Raw genomic sequence first — 13,795 nt, 5'->3', positions numbered from 1 at the left:
TTGAGCCAAGTGATATGTACTTTGTGTTCCTTGTGGCTTCCATAGCGTATTTACCCTCCGTGCATGCTAAGTTATGATCTTGTTCAAAATCTCAATGCATAGGTAAAATACTAAGTGATTTGTCATTATCAAAACAGGATTGGACTCATAGAGTCAACAATCTCCCCCTTTTTGATGATAACAAATACACGAGCAAAAATGGGTTAAACCTAATAAGGCTCCCTCTAAGATAATGCATGATTTATAATATAGCAGTGTAATCTAGACTTGTTGTAGAATATGACATATGACACAATTTACAAAGTTTAGTCTCACCCTAATATTCTTACTTGAAATATGCTGAATTTTGCAATATGCCCAAAAATATTTTTCCCCCTTTTTCACGTCTCAAAAAAGATACTTGCTCTAATCAATATCTCTCCCCCTTTCGCTCTAAAAATTATTTTTGCTTTTTGCTCTAGAAAAAATCTCTCCCCCTTTTGATCTCAAAAAAATTTTTTGCTCTTGGACTATCTCTCCTCCTTTTGACATCAATCAAAAAGGAATGTAAGGAAAAAAAATATACAAACTTAAATATCTCTCCCCTTTGTTTAAAAAAATTGAATTTCTCCCCCTTTTTGAAGTATAGCTGTTTTGTAAAAGCAATTTTCATGTTGAACATACAACAGCATTTCAATCAACATTTTTATAAGCAGACATATTCATTAAAGTCCAAGAGTCATGTGCATATCAACATGTATCATATATCCATAAAGAATTTAACATGCAATTCGCTATAAATAGCAATTACTTAATTTTAATTAAGTTGCTCCCCCTCAGTTATGTATTCTAATATATCTCTAGGCAACTTCTCTATTGTGCATCAACCCTAATTCACGTCTAATTTGGATAAACCTATCCTCTGGAAGTGGATTCGTGAATATGCCCATTGTTCATCTGTGCACACAAACTCAAGTGCCACATCCCCTTTTTGCACATGGTCATGAAGAAAGTGATGTCTAATTTCTGTGTGCTTAGTTCGTGAGTGTGAATATAGGGTTTTTTGAGATATTTATTGCACTAGTACTATCACATTTTATAGGAACAGTGTCATAGTGTAATCCATAGTCCATGAGTTGTTGATTCATATATAGCGTTTGAGCACAACAACTTCCACCCGCTATGTATTCAGTCTTGGCTGTGGACAGTGCAATTGAGTTCTATTTCTTGGATAACCAAGAAACTAAGGATTGTCCTAAAAAGTGACAAGTGTCTCATGCTTTTTCTATCCACTTTACTACCGGCAAAGTCAGCATTAGAATAACTAACAATCTCAAGAGAAGTGTACTTAGGATACCATAATCCAAGTTCAATAGTTCTAATAAGGTATCTAAGTATTCTTTTAACTGCAAATAAATGTGATTCTTTAGGTGCAACCTGAAATCTTGCGCACAAGCATACACTAAACATAATATCAGGCCTGCTAGCAGTCAGGTATAACAGGCTACCAATCATGCCACGATAGAGCTTAACATCTACTGGTATCCCTTGCTCATCTTTATCTAAGTTAGTGGAAGAACTCATAGGTGTTCCCTAAATCGTACCATCTTCCATATTAAACTTTTTGAGCAAGTCTCTAATGTACTTTGATTGGTTTATAAAAATTCCATGTTCTGCCTATTTGATCTAAATTCCTAGAAAGAAGATGAGTTCTCCCATCATGCTCATTTTGAATTCATTTTGCATGCATTGGGCAAACTCATTGCACAACTCTTCGTTTGTTGCTCCAAAAATGATGTCATCTACATATATTTGTACTAGGAGCAAATTACCATTTTTAGTCTTTATGAAGAGCGTTGTGTCAATCTTCCCTCTAGTAAACCCATTATCTAGAAGAAAACCACTAAGCCTTTCATACCAAGCTCTAGGAGCTTGCTTCAATTCATGCAAGGCTTGAGTCAATTTATAAACATGATTTGGAAATTTGTGGTTTTCAAATTTTGGGGGTTGTTCAACATAAACTTCCTCATTTATACAACCATTTAGAAATGTGCTTTTGACATCCATTTGATATAATTTGAAATTCTTAAAAACAGCATATGCCAATAACATCCAAATGGCTTCCATTCTAGTTACAGGAGCAAATGTTTCCTCAAAATCTATTCCTTCCTCCTGGTTATATCATTGAGCTACTAGTTTGGCTTTGTTTTTAATTAATATGTCATTTTTATCTTTCTTGTTCTTATAGACCCATTTTGTTCTAATAATCGTATGATTTTCAGGTCTAGGAACTAATGGCCAGACTTTGTTTCTCTCAAATTAGTTTAATTCTTCTTGCATAGATATCACCCATGATTCATCCTCAATTGCTTCACTCACATTCTTAGGCTCTTCCTGCGATAAGAATGCCAAGTGGCTAACTATATTTCTTAGTGATGATCGTGTAGCTACTCCATGTGAAGGTTCACCTATAATTTGATCTATGGGTTGATTCCTTACATACTTCCATTCCCTAGGTAGTTCATGAGCCTCCCTTTTTACTTGATTATCCTCAGAAGATGTTTCCTTAATTTCAGTGTTCTTATTTGAATTATTTTCAATAGACAATTTTTCTAATCCTTTACTTATCTCAAAATCATCTTCATCAGACCTTTTAGAGAAAGGATTGGACTCATTGAATACTACATGAATGGACTTTACAACTGTCATTGTTCTCTTGTTATATACCTTGTAGGCTTTACTGTCTAAGGAATAACCTAGAAAGATACCCTCATCATATTTTGCATTGAATTTTCCTAGGTGTTCATTATCTCTAAGAACAAAACATTTACATCCAAAGATATGGAAATAGGAAATATTAGGTCTATGACCGTTCCACAAGTCATAAGGAGTTTTTTTAAGAGTAGGCCTAATCAGAACTCTATTCAATACATAGCAAGCAGTACACACTGCTTCGGCCCAGAAGTATTTAGGTAACTTGTGTTCATTTAGCATCGTTCTACTCATTTCCTGTAAAGATCTGTTCTTTCTTTCAACTACTTCATTCTGTTGTGGTGTCCTAGGTGCAGAAAAATTATAAGAGATTCCTAGTGAGTTACAGTATTCTTCCATACCCTTGTTTTGAAACTCTCTACCCCTATCACTTCGTATGTGTGTGATCGTATAGCCTTTTTCATTCTGAATTCTTCTACATAACTTAATAAATTTTTCACATGCTTCATCTCTATGTGTAAGAAACAATACCCATGTGAATCTAGAATAATCGTCAACAATTATGAAAGCATATGACATACCTCCTAGACTTTGAGTTTGGTTAGGACCAAATAGATCTAAGTGCAATTGTTGAAGTGGTCTAGTGGTGGAGATGACTTTCTTTTTCTTAAAAGTAGATCTAGCTTGTTTTCCTAGTTGGCATGCATCACATATTTTATCTTTCACAAACTTAGTTTGGTAAACCCTTAACTAATTCTCCCTTAACTAGTTTAGACAATAAATCCATGTTTGCATGTTCTAATCTCCTATGCCAAATCCAAATAGCCTCATTTATAACAGTAAAACATTTCACATGTTGAGAGGCTAAATTGTCAAAGCTAGTAGTATAGATGTTCTCATTTCTTTCCGCGGTAAACAAAATTTTATTATCAGATTTGTTTTCTACTTGCACCTATCATGCTCAAATGATACTCTATATCCTTTATCAAAAAGTTGACTTAAGCTTAATAGATTATGTTTCAATCCATCAACCAATAAAACATTATCTATCATGAGAGAAGGATCCTTACCAACCTTACCTACTCCAATGATTCTACCTTTTGCGTTGTCGTCGAAGGTGACAAATCCTCCATCCTTAGGTGTGATGGACGTGAACTTTGCTTTATCTTCGGTCATGTGTCGAGAGCATCCACTATCCATGTACCATTTATCCTTTGAAGAGGATGATCTCAAGCACACCTGCAATGGACATTCAATTGACTAATTTTGGTACCTATATTTTCTTGGGTCCATTGGGGTTAGTGCTAGACTCTCCTTTGACTTTTCAGACCTTCTTAATTTTAACATCTTTGTTTTTAAAAGACAGTCAAATTTTATGTGACCTAACCTCTTACATTTTAAACAAGTAGTATATCTATAAGAGTCTTTAGTTGGAACATAAGATTCTGACTCTCTCACAAAGTATCCCATGAAAAGATGTTTCTGTTTGAGATTTTCCTTTCCATTAAAACTAAGACCTTCCTTATCTAGAGAATTTCTTTGAGCTCCAAGGAGTCTTTCAAATTTATTTTGACCCTCTGTGAATTTATGAATAATTTTAGATTTTTCTTCCAAATTTCTTTCCAGCTCCACAATTCTCAAATTCTTTTCTTTTATTAAAGATGCATGAGAGTATGAGACTCATTTTGTCTCTCTAAAGTTTTTGAAAATTCCTTTAATTTATTTTTCAACTCAAAATTTTTCTTAATCATTTTATCAAGCATTTTAAGGGTATACAGATATTTCTGTTGTAATTCATCATATAAAATCATGCTATCATCATTATCAGAATCACTAGAATAATATGATGAAGCTGAGTAAAAAGATTGTACCTCGTGATCGTCATGAACCATTAGACACAGATTGGCGCAATCTGATCATCACTGGATTCAGTGTCTGAGCTGCTGGTACTGTAAGTGTCCCATCTGACCTTTAGTGCTTTCTTCTTCTTTTTGGAGGCTTTCTTCAGTTGAGGACAGTCTGGTTTGATGTGCCCAACTTCTCTATAATTGTAGCACATCTGAGGATCATCCTTTTGCTTGACTCTCCTTTTTCGGTTTTTGACTCTCGGAATTTTCTCCCAAATTTCTTGTTCTTTTTTAGAAACTTCCCAAATTTTTTAGTTAGAAGCACCATATCTTCTTCCAACTCTGAGCTACTCTCCTCACTAGAGTTGTTGGAGCATGCCTTGAGGGCTGCTACTTTCTTTACTTTATTCTGCTCACTCAGTCTTTCATTTATCGTCGGTTCGTATGTGATGAGTGATCCGATCAACTCATTTAGTGTCATTGCTTTTAGGTTCCTTCTTTCAGCTATGGCTGTAACCTTTGCCTCCCAGACTGGTGGTAGACCCCTAAGAATTTTCCTGATCATTTCATAAGTAGGCTAAGTCTTACCAAGAGCATGCAATGAATTTGTGATGTGGGTGAACCTAGTGTACATAGATTGGATTGATTCACTAGAAGACATTTTAAATGCTTCGTATTCACTTGTAAGCATGTCTATTCTACTGTCTTTTACATCTTTAGTGTCTTCATATGTGACTTCTAATTTATCCCTTATTTCCTTAGCAGTTGTACAAGTCATGACCCTATTAAATTCATTTACGTCTAAAACACAGTATAAAAGATTCATTGCAGTAACTTTTATTTGAACAACTTTCATGTCCTCATCTGTATATTCATCTTCATTCTTAGGTACAGTTTCTTTTTCTACAATTTTCATAGGAACATGATTTCCTCTGGAGACAACTCTCCATACTTTCCAATCTACATTTTGAAGAAAAATTCTCATTCTTTGTTTCCAGTATGTGTAGTTAACACCACAAAAAATAGGTGGTCGTGCGGATGAGTGTCCCTCACCGAATGGGGTTACACCGATATGTACCATCGTGATCTTTTACAAAAATGTTTAAGTCTAGTGTAATGAGGCTCTAATGCCAAATGTGAATTTAGGTGTAATCCTAAGAGGAGGGGGGGTGAATTTGGTATTTAAAAATCTTGGTCTTTAGATTCTAATTTTGAAAACTTACAACCACACGCGCGTAACCTAGGTGACAAGCAGTTCAGTATTACACAACCTAGCAATTTCAAAGTATGACTTGATCAACAAATCAATATTACCCAATCACTTACAAACGTAGTGAATATTCAATATATACACAATAATCAAATAAGTAAACACAAACGGAAATTAAAGTGAGTTAAGGGAAGAGAGATGCAAACACGATTTTTATGAGGTTCGGCCAACGCTGGCCTACGTCCTCGCCTTGGGCAAACCACCCAAGGATTCCACTAATCTGCTTCTTTAAATCCGGGTGAAGCTTCCCATTACAATCCACTGCTTACAAGAGGCGTAGCTTCCTCCTTACAACCCGCTGCTTACAAAAGGCGTAGCTTCCCTCTCACAATTCACAAACCGAAACCGTTAATACAAATAATGAATAATAAATTTTTGAACACTCAGACACTTCTCAATAAGCTAATGAGTACAATCAACCCTAAGCACTCTCACAAGGTATAATATAAAGCTCAAGAGAGAATATATTTTTCTCAATGATGTATGTAAAAATATGCTCTTTATATGAAAAATATGTGTATGAGATGCTTCAAAGATCTACACTTTATTCAATATTTGCCAAAAATGATTTCTTAAAAATATATGCTTTGGAGATCTTAGGGTTTGTTTTCAAATAACTTTTACAAGAATAAAATATGAGATCTTTTTAATAAAAAATATTCTTGAATATCACACAAATCTAAGTTCTTGCTTTCAAATATTTTATGCAGAAATAATATTAAAACTTTGAATAATGTGATTGAATATCACAAAGATATAAGCCCTAGAAAATTTTTCCCAAAAGATTTATCAAATAGGTATATGGAATACTAGGTTTCTTGCTCCCAAAAATATTTTAAATAAAAGAATACGGGAGTAGATGAGCTTATAAAAATAGGATTGAATGCTTAACAATAAACTTAATCAAACCTCAAGACCAAACCAGTTTTTCGTAAGATGATATGAGTGTAAGCACTTGGATCTTGAAGATGATATTGACGAATGCCCAAACTTGATGTGAATGCTTTGGAATGAAGGCAAAGTTAGCAAAAGCTATGAAAAAGTCTCTCTAATGTATTTCTTCTTGCTTCATGATGTTTCTTTAGGGTTTAGGGTTGGTTTAAATAAGTATTCTCGACCTTTAATCAATTTTCAATCGTTCGATCATTTAATTAAAGAATTTTTGCCAGAGCGCCGTTCTGCGCCACGAATTCGTGGACGAGTGGATACATTCGTCGCCAAGTGTCCTTCATTCGTTCGTCGACAAGACCGAGGGATTCGTCGACGATTGGGCTGTCTGAGATTTATATGGTCTCGATATTTTCTCGTCGACTATACTAAGCATTAGTCGACCAGTGCCTTGATTTCCAGCCAAATCCATCCTTGGTCAAATGCATATAAATATGTCATGAAAAACATGCATCCTAAGGTCAGTCTATATGTCATTTTGAGTTTCGCATCATATCTTATGAGTTATGCAAATACAATCGAACCTAATTTGCGAAATAAAATTGAAAATCTGGATTGTCTTTATTCTTCTGCTCTTCTGCTTCCATGAATTGAGCCAAGTGGTATGTACTTCGTGTTCCTCGTGGCTTCCATAGCGTATTTATAATCCTATTCAAAATCTCAATGCACAGGTAAAATACCAAGTGATTTGACATTATCAAAACATGATTGGACTCATAAAGTCAACAAACAGCCTAAGGTATCTTTCAAAATATATATATATAGTATCATCAGCGAACTGAAGATGGGAAACAAAAACCTCCTCCGTACTTGCACAAATCCCCTCCAATCGACACAGCTTATCGCTTTAAATTTTAATAGACAAAACAACCTACCTACTTCCTACTACTTTACAAAAACCTCTGTTAATTTTGGTGAATCCCAAGAGGGGGGAGGGTGAATTGGGTATTTAAAAAAATTAATTTGTCTTTTAACCCCTAATTTTATTTTCGATAAAACAAGCACAAGTTTGAGAATACTTAGATTTCAATTATTACACTACCTAATAGATTTAATAAAATTAATATCTTAATAAATTTAGTAACACCCAATTAATCTCAAGTGCATATAATATTTAAAACATACATACGTATAAGATTAGCAATCAAACGCAAGCGGAAAAATAAAAAGAGATAAGGGAAGAGAGATACAAATACCAGATTTTTATAAGGTTTGGCCTACCCCGGTCTACGTCCTCGCCTTGAGCAACACCCAAGGATTCCACTAACCCGCTCCTTTAACTAGGACGGAGCTTCCCGTTACACTCCGCTGCTTACAAGAGGCGTAACTTCCTCCTCACCCCAGTTCACAACCCAAACCGTGAATACAACAATTGAATACAATTTTCTGCACACTCAGATGCTTCTTATCAAGCTAGTGAGTACAATAAATTCCTAAAACACACTCACAAGATATAATATGAAGCTTAATGAGTGTGTGAAATGTTTTCAATAATGTTTTTGTAATAACAGATGTATGACCTTTGTGTGAAAGGAATATATGATAAGATTGCTCCAAATATATGATCTTCGTATATAAAAATCTATATGATAAGCTTGCTCCAAAAATCTAAACTTTATTTAAAAAATTTCTCCACAAAAATATATCAAGAATATGTATTTTGGAGATGTTAGAATTTTACTCTCAAATAATTTTTGCAATGATAAAATACGATGAAATCTTTGAATAAAGTATAATCGTGAATGCCTTCAAAGACTTGACCTTTAACAAAAACTTTTCCCAAATAAAATTTTCAAGTAATAGATAGATGAAGAACAAGAGTTTTTCTTCTCAATAAAATATTAGATATAAGAATAAGATATGAAAAACTTTGATATAAAGATTGAATACGCAGAGAAACTACTTATGTATCAAACCTCAATACTCAAAGATTGCTTGCAAGATGTGTATATGAATGCCCTTTGAGCACTGATGTGAATGCTTTGGAATGCAAGCAAAAGTTTAACAATTTGTTCAAAGCTCTCAAGAAGTATGCAAAAAGTGATGACCTAGGGTTTAAAGTTTGTATTTATAAGTGTTCTCGCCATCTGGAATATTTCTAGCCGTTGGATCATTTAAAATAAAGAATTTCCATCCGTGTCCGTGCTGGAGCATCGTTCTGCATGACATACTCATCAACGAGTGGACACATTCGTCGACAAGTGTTCAACACCCATTTGGCGACGAAACTAAGGATTCATCGACGGGTGGACTGTTTGAGATTTTTGAGCTCTCTGTATTTTCTTGTCGATGAGAGCAAAGTGTTCGGCGACGAGTGGCCTTTAGTCATTCGTCGACAAGACCAGGGGAATCGTCGACAAGCTACCTGTTGTTCAACCCGATCCAACCTAGGTTAATGCATATGAATATGTCATGAAAAACATGCATCCTAAGGTTAATCTATATGTCATTTTGAGCCTCCAACTATATCATATGAGATATGCAAATACAATCAAACCTAATGCAGATTACAACTGAAAAACTAAATTGCCTTTATCCTTATGCTCTTCGGCTTCCATGGGTTGAGTCAAGTAATATGTACTTTGTGTTCCTCGGGGCTTCCATAGCGTACTTACCCTCCGTGCATACTAAGTCAAGAACCTATTCAAAAGCTCAATGCACAGGTAAAATACCATGTGATTTGTCATTATCAAAACAGGATTGGACTCATAGAGTCAACAACCTCCTCCCTACTTGCACAAATACGCTCCAATCAATGCAGCTTATCCCTTCAAAATTTAATGGAAAAAACGATCTGCCTACTTCCTACTACATTTTATGGGACACGATGCCCCATTCCCATTTGTGTTCCAATAATCCATGCTTGGTTGGTGTTGTTCAAAGCTTCTGCAATTTTGCATGTGTGTCAATTTTTGTCAAAGCAACCACTTGAAAATTGGAGATAATATATTGCATTGAGTGAGGAAGATGTTTTCCATTTGTTTTTGTGTGTGTGGAAAAATAGAGACTATATTGCATTGACTTCAACATATATTACGGGTGTGTGTGTGTGTGTGAGAGAGAGAGAGAGAGAGAGAGAGAGAGCACATCTATGAGCATTTCTTTGTGTATGTAATGTATCACTTTGTTCACTGCTAATTGGAAAATTTTCGCCCTATATATCTGGATTTCTAGTGCTGATCATGAAAATAATTCAACCCAAGACTATTTTTTATTTGGTGGTGATGGATTTGGCTTGAGGTAGAAGCCAGGAAGCATATCAGAAGTCCAAAATATAGTAATTGGAAATATTTGCGTATTGTATTTTGAATGTGTGTTCAATGTATGCAATTTATTTCCTCATGAATTTTTGAAAATATTTCTCTACAGATGTACAGCAGTGGTAATCCAACTAACATTGCAAACCCTATTAAGGATGCTGGTGTTCGGATTGATATAAAGACTGCTAGTGGGAGGCTGAATTTGTTTGAGACCACCCTCTGTGAAAAGCTCTCATGGAATGAACTCAATGTACATGTTAATCTGGATCCTCGAGGTTATCTAAGTGCATATAATGAGCAGGATATTCAATTAATATGCTGCCATGCTCATGCAAGCACGTTGTGGCAGGTCCCCTTTGTTGTCCAGGCTAAATTTACTCAATCTCTGGACTGGAGTATGGACATTATTTTTTCATGGCAATTTATGAGGGATAGGCCAAAAGGAAAGGAAATTGTCAAATATGAACTAATTGTTCAAGATCTTCCAGAACCATCAGAAGTGATGAAAGTGCTAAATGGTACTAGTAACAGTTTTGGTATATACAATATTTATCCAAGGTACTTTCGAGTCACTGGCTCTGGTGATGTGCGATTTCTCGAGCAGGAAGTATGTCAAATTCAACATTTTTTTTTTAATATTTAAATATCCATATAATCTGTTTGACTATCTATCTGTCTGTTTCAATACTTAAAGACCTGTAACATTGGTAAACTAATGTGTGTACAGGTAAATCTGGTTAGTGGAAATCTTGTTCTCAATCGGGGCAATCCAGAGTGGTGGTCTTTTCATGATTTTGATCAATCAGATATGAGTGGATGTGGAGAGTTTGGAGGACCCATGGCTATTATTGTATCTGAGGAAACACCACGTAAGTTCCGGAGAAAATTGTGCATATAGTTTTATGGATATATATATATATATATATATATATATATATAAATGCTTTTAAGTTTTTATTTTCCTGTTATTCGACTACTGTTTGATCTGTAGTACCTGTTTCAGAGGGTATTCTTGGTGAAACACTCAGCAAATTCAGTATTTGGGGACTCTACATCACATTTGTGCTAGCAGTTGGCCGTTTCATAAGACTGCAGTGCTCTGACCTAAGAATGAGAATACCCTTTGAGAACCTTCCTTCTTGCGACAGGTACACCCAGTATTGTGCAGTTTTATTCTGAAAACCCTCATTTGTGAATTTGTTGTCTCAATTTCTTTCCTGTACCTAATTTCTTGTTCTATGTAAAGTGGGGCCTCTATTGTGTTCTTTTCATTTCATTCTATTTGGGGCAGAAGGGCAAGGTTCGCATTCTTGCACATGTACATAAGACACGTGGAGATGGTAGATGACATCTTAAAATCCAATTGTAGAAGAATTTCCTGCATCAAATTGCACATGTTCTCTTCCAGTAATGTTTTTACTGCAAAAATCTATAGTTGGATTAAGGCACTGTTTAATATAAGGATAAAAAAGATGCTGGAAATGGTTCCAGATAATGTGCACTAGCACACTGCTCAAATTGCCAAAAAGTTGAAGATCAATACTTAAAAAGTAATACTATAAATATACAAGCAACCTGCTTCATCTTATTTTAGAGGCTCAGTTCTTGTGAATTGGTTGGTTAAATGATATTATTAGATTACCACTTTACCTAAAAGCTTAAGTTATAATAATGTATATCAAGCTTTAGCACTGCTCCACACATGCATCCTGATAGCACATAGAGAGATTGACGCACAATAATGACACCTATTACAGGGAAAATAATTTTTTCGATACCACACAATATTAGAACTTAAGACATCTTGGTAACCAGTTCTGATACCATGTTAGATTACCACTTTACCTAGAAGCTTAAGCTGTTAGGTAGTGGGCCAACAATGTTTTTCAAGATTTAACAGATAATTTTTGTTGAAATTGTGCTTCCAAGTTTTTCGTTTGAATCAGTTGCATTGATGTTGTTACAGGTTGCTGGCCCTTTGTGAGGACATTTATGCTGCAAGAGCTGAGGGCGAGCTTGAAGTTGAAGAGGTTCTATATTGGACACTGGTGAAAATTTATCGATCACCGCACATGCTGTTAGAGTACACCAAACCCGACTAATATCAAATGAAGAGGATTGTGTGGTTTCCTATTTCAAAACATCATATCTTATTGAGCTAAGATGCCAAATATCAACCAACACTAATGATTGATGCCCATTCATCGAAATAATGCAGATTTTATGAAGAGATTTTATGTGTGAGAACTCAAGAGCTTGGTCTTGGCAGTAATGGTAGTCCTCTTTCAGCTCAAACAAAGAAATAACCACCTTAAGTGGTCAAAATTTTCCACTCTCTAGAGGATCTTTTAGTTTCAGGTATTGATTGAAGCGATAGGGAACAGGAGATCATGACTGTATGAATGACAGATCGGTTTTCCCACTCGATAGCAACAACAGTCTCATGAATACTGATCCTTAGCAATCCAAATTTCAGTTTCTAGATTATATTCATCCTTTTTTTTGGTTTATTTTCATACGTGATTGCTCTTTCTTTACCAAATTCATACAATTTCTTGAATACCACTCTTATTTTTGGCTGAATTCATTAATTTCAGTAGACTTGTTTTTTTTTTTTTTTATAGGAGGGCATATTACCTGTCCATGAACCATTCATGTCAGTGTTTGTATAGCCAAGTCTTACTGTGCTGCTGTTGTTTTGTTAAATAAGTTAAAGTTAATGAAAAGATCCATAGAACATATGGTTTGAGGTAGCAATCCAACTAGCCTGTGCATGGTCCACCCGGGAGATCCCATGGATCATTGAGCTGCGCAATTGAATCAATATTTTTAAAAGGATGGATAGATATTATTTTAATTTTTTTTTTTTTTAAACCTAAGTTTGGATGAAATTTTAATATCCAAAAATTTACCTTGTTGAAACAAAGTATATAATGATGGTGATTGAACTGTACAAACATCATGAGTTAAAATTGGTAAAATTTGAAAATAATTATTTCCTGTCTATTTTAAGTTAGAAATTTATGAAAAAGAAAAAAAGAAAAAAAATTATATCAGCATTTGTTTATTGATGTCAACAAACGTTTATAAGATGTCAAATTCCTATATTGCGATAATTCTATTCTTAAAAAGCTAATCATTAAGTCAAATATAATGTTAATATGAATGCTTAAGTACAAGAATTGTAATTTTGATAGTCAAAAAGTAATTTTAGAATAAAGTTTAGAGGATTTGTCAATACCATGAGACTTTATCAGAAATTTTCAACTGTATATGGCCCTCCTCCCAAAGAGAAATGAAGTGTTGGAGGCAAGAAGATGCACTAGGGTATTAGTTTGAATGGTCAAAATGGTTTTGAAAATATGTATGCATATAAAAATATTAGTCTTTTGTCGTGGTAGAAATTCATTAAAATTGAGGCTTTGTTTGGAACTTGAAAAATACCAAAGAAAGAAAAGAAAAATTTAAAATCATGTCTGCTTATCAACAATTAGAACTACTTAATAACCTAACCCTAATAATAATACAAAGACTAAAATGCCCCTACTTAAATATATAGAATATTATATATTATCTAACATCCCCCCTCAAGCTCACAATGGTACACCGAGAAGCATCGAGAGTTTGCCTAGTAGAAACTGGAAATGACGAATAATGTGAGACTTTATGAAGAAGTCAGCCAACTGCATGGTAGAGGAAATGAATGGGATAGAGATAGTATCAAGGCGAAGATGATGACGTGTGAGATGACAATCAAGTTCAATATGCTTAGTACAATT

At 34.7% G+C, this 13,795-nt stretch overlaps 1 protein-coding gene across 1 annotated transcript in view; it reads left to right on the top strand.

The window, feature by feature from the left end:
• The window catches only part of LOC131152927 (piezo-type mechanosensitive ion channel homolog), a 129,358-nt gene extending 116,732 nt beyond the window's left edge, over positions 1 to 12,626 (top strand). The window contains exons 18-21 of the mRNA XM_058104890.1: positions 10,126 to 10,623; positions 10,744 to 10,885; positions 11,020 to 11,164; positions 11,983 to 12,626. Coding sequence (XP_057960873.1) covers positions 10,126 to 10,623; positions 10,744 to 10,885; positions 11,020 to 11,164; positions 11,983 to 12,118 — 921 coding nt within the window. The 3' untranslated portion in view covers positions 12,119 to 12,626. The remainder of the gene's footprint in view (positions 1 to 10,125; positions 10,624 to 10,743; positions 10,886 to 11,019; positions 11,165 to 11,982) is intronic.
• Positions 12,627 to 13,795: the final 1,169 nt, after the last annotated feature.

Source organism: Malania oleifera, chromosome 4 (genome assembly GCF_029873635.1).
Source record: "Malania oleifera isolate guangnan ecotype guangnan chromosome 4, ASM2987363v1, whole genome shotgun sequence".
Lineage (NCBI taxonomy): Eukaryota > Viridiplantae > Streptophyta > Magnoliopsida > Santalales > Ximeniaceae > Malania > Malania oleifera.
Note: the sequence above shows the minus strand (reverse complement) of the source record. Positions and strands in the feature narration are given on the sequence as shown.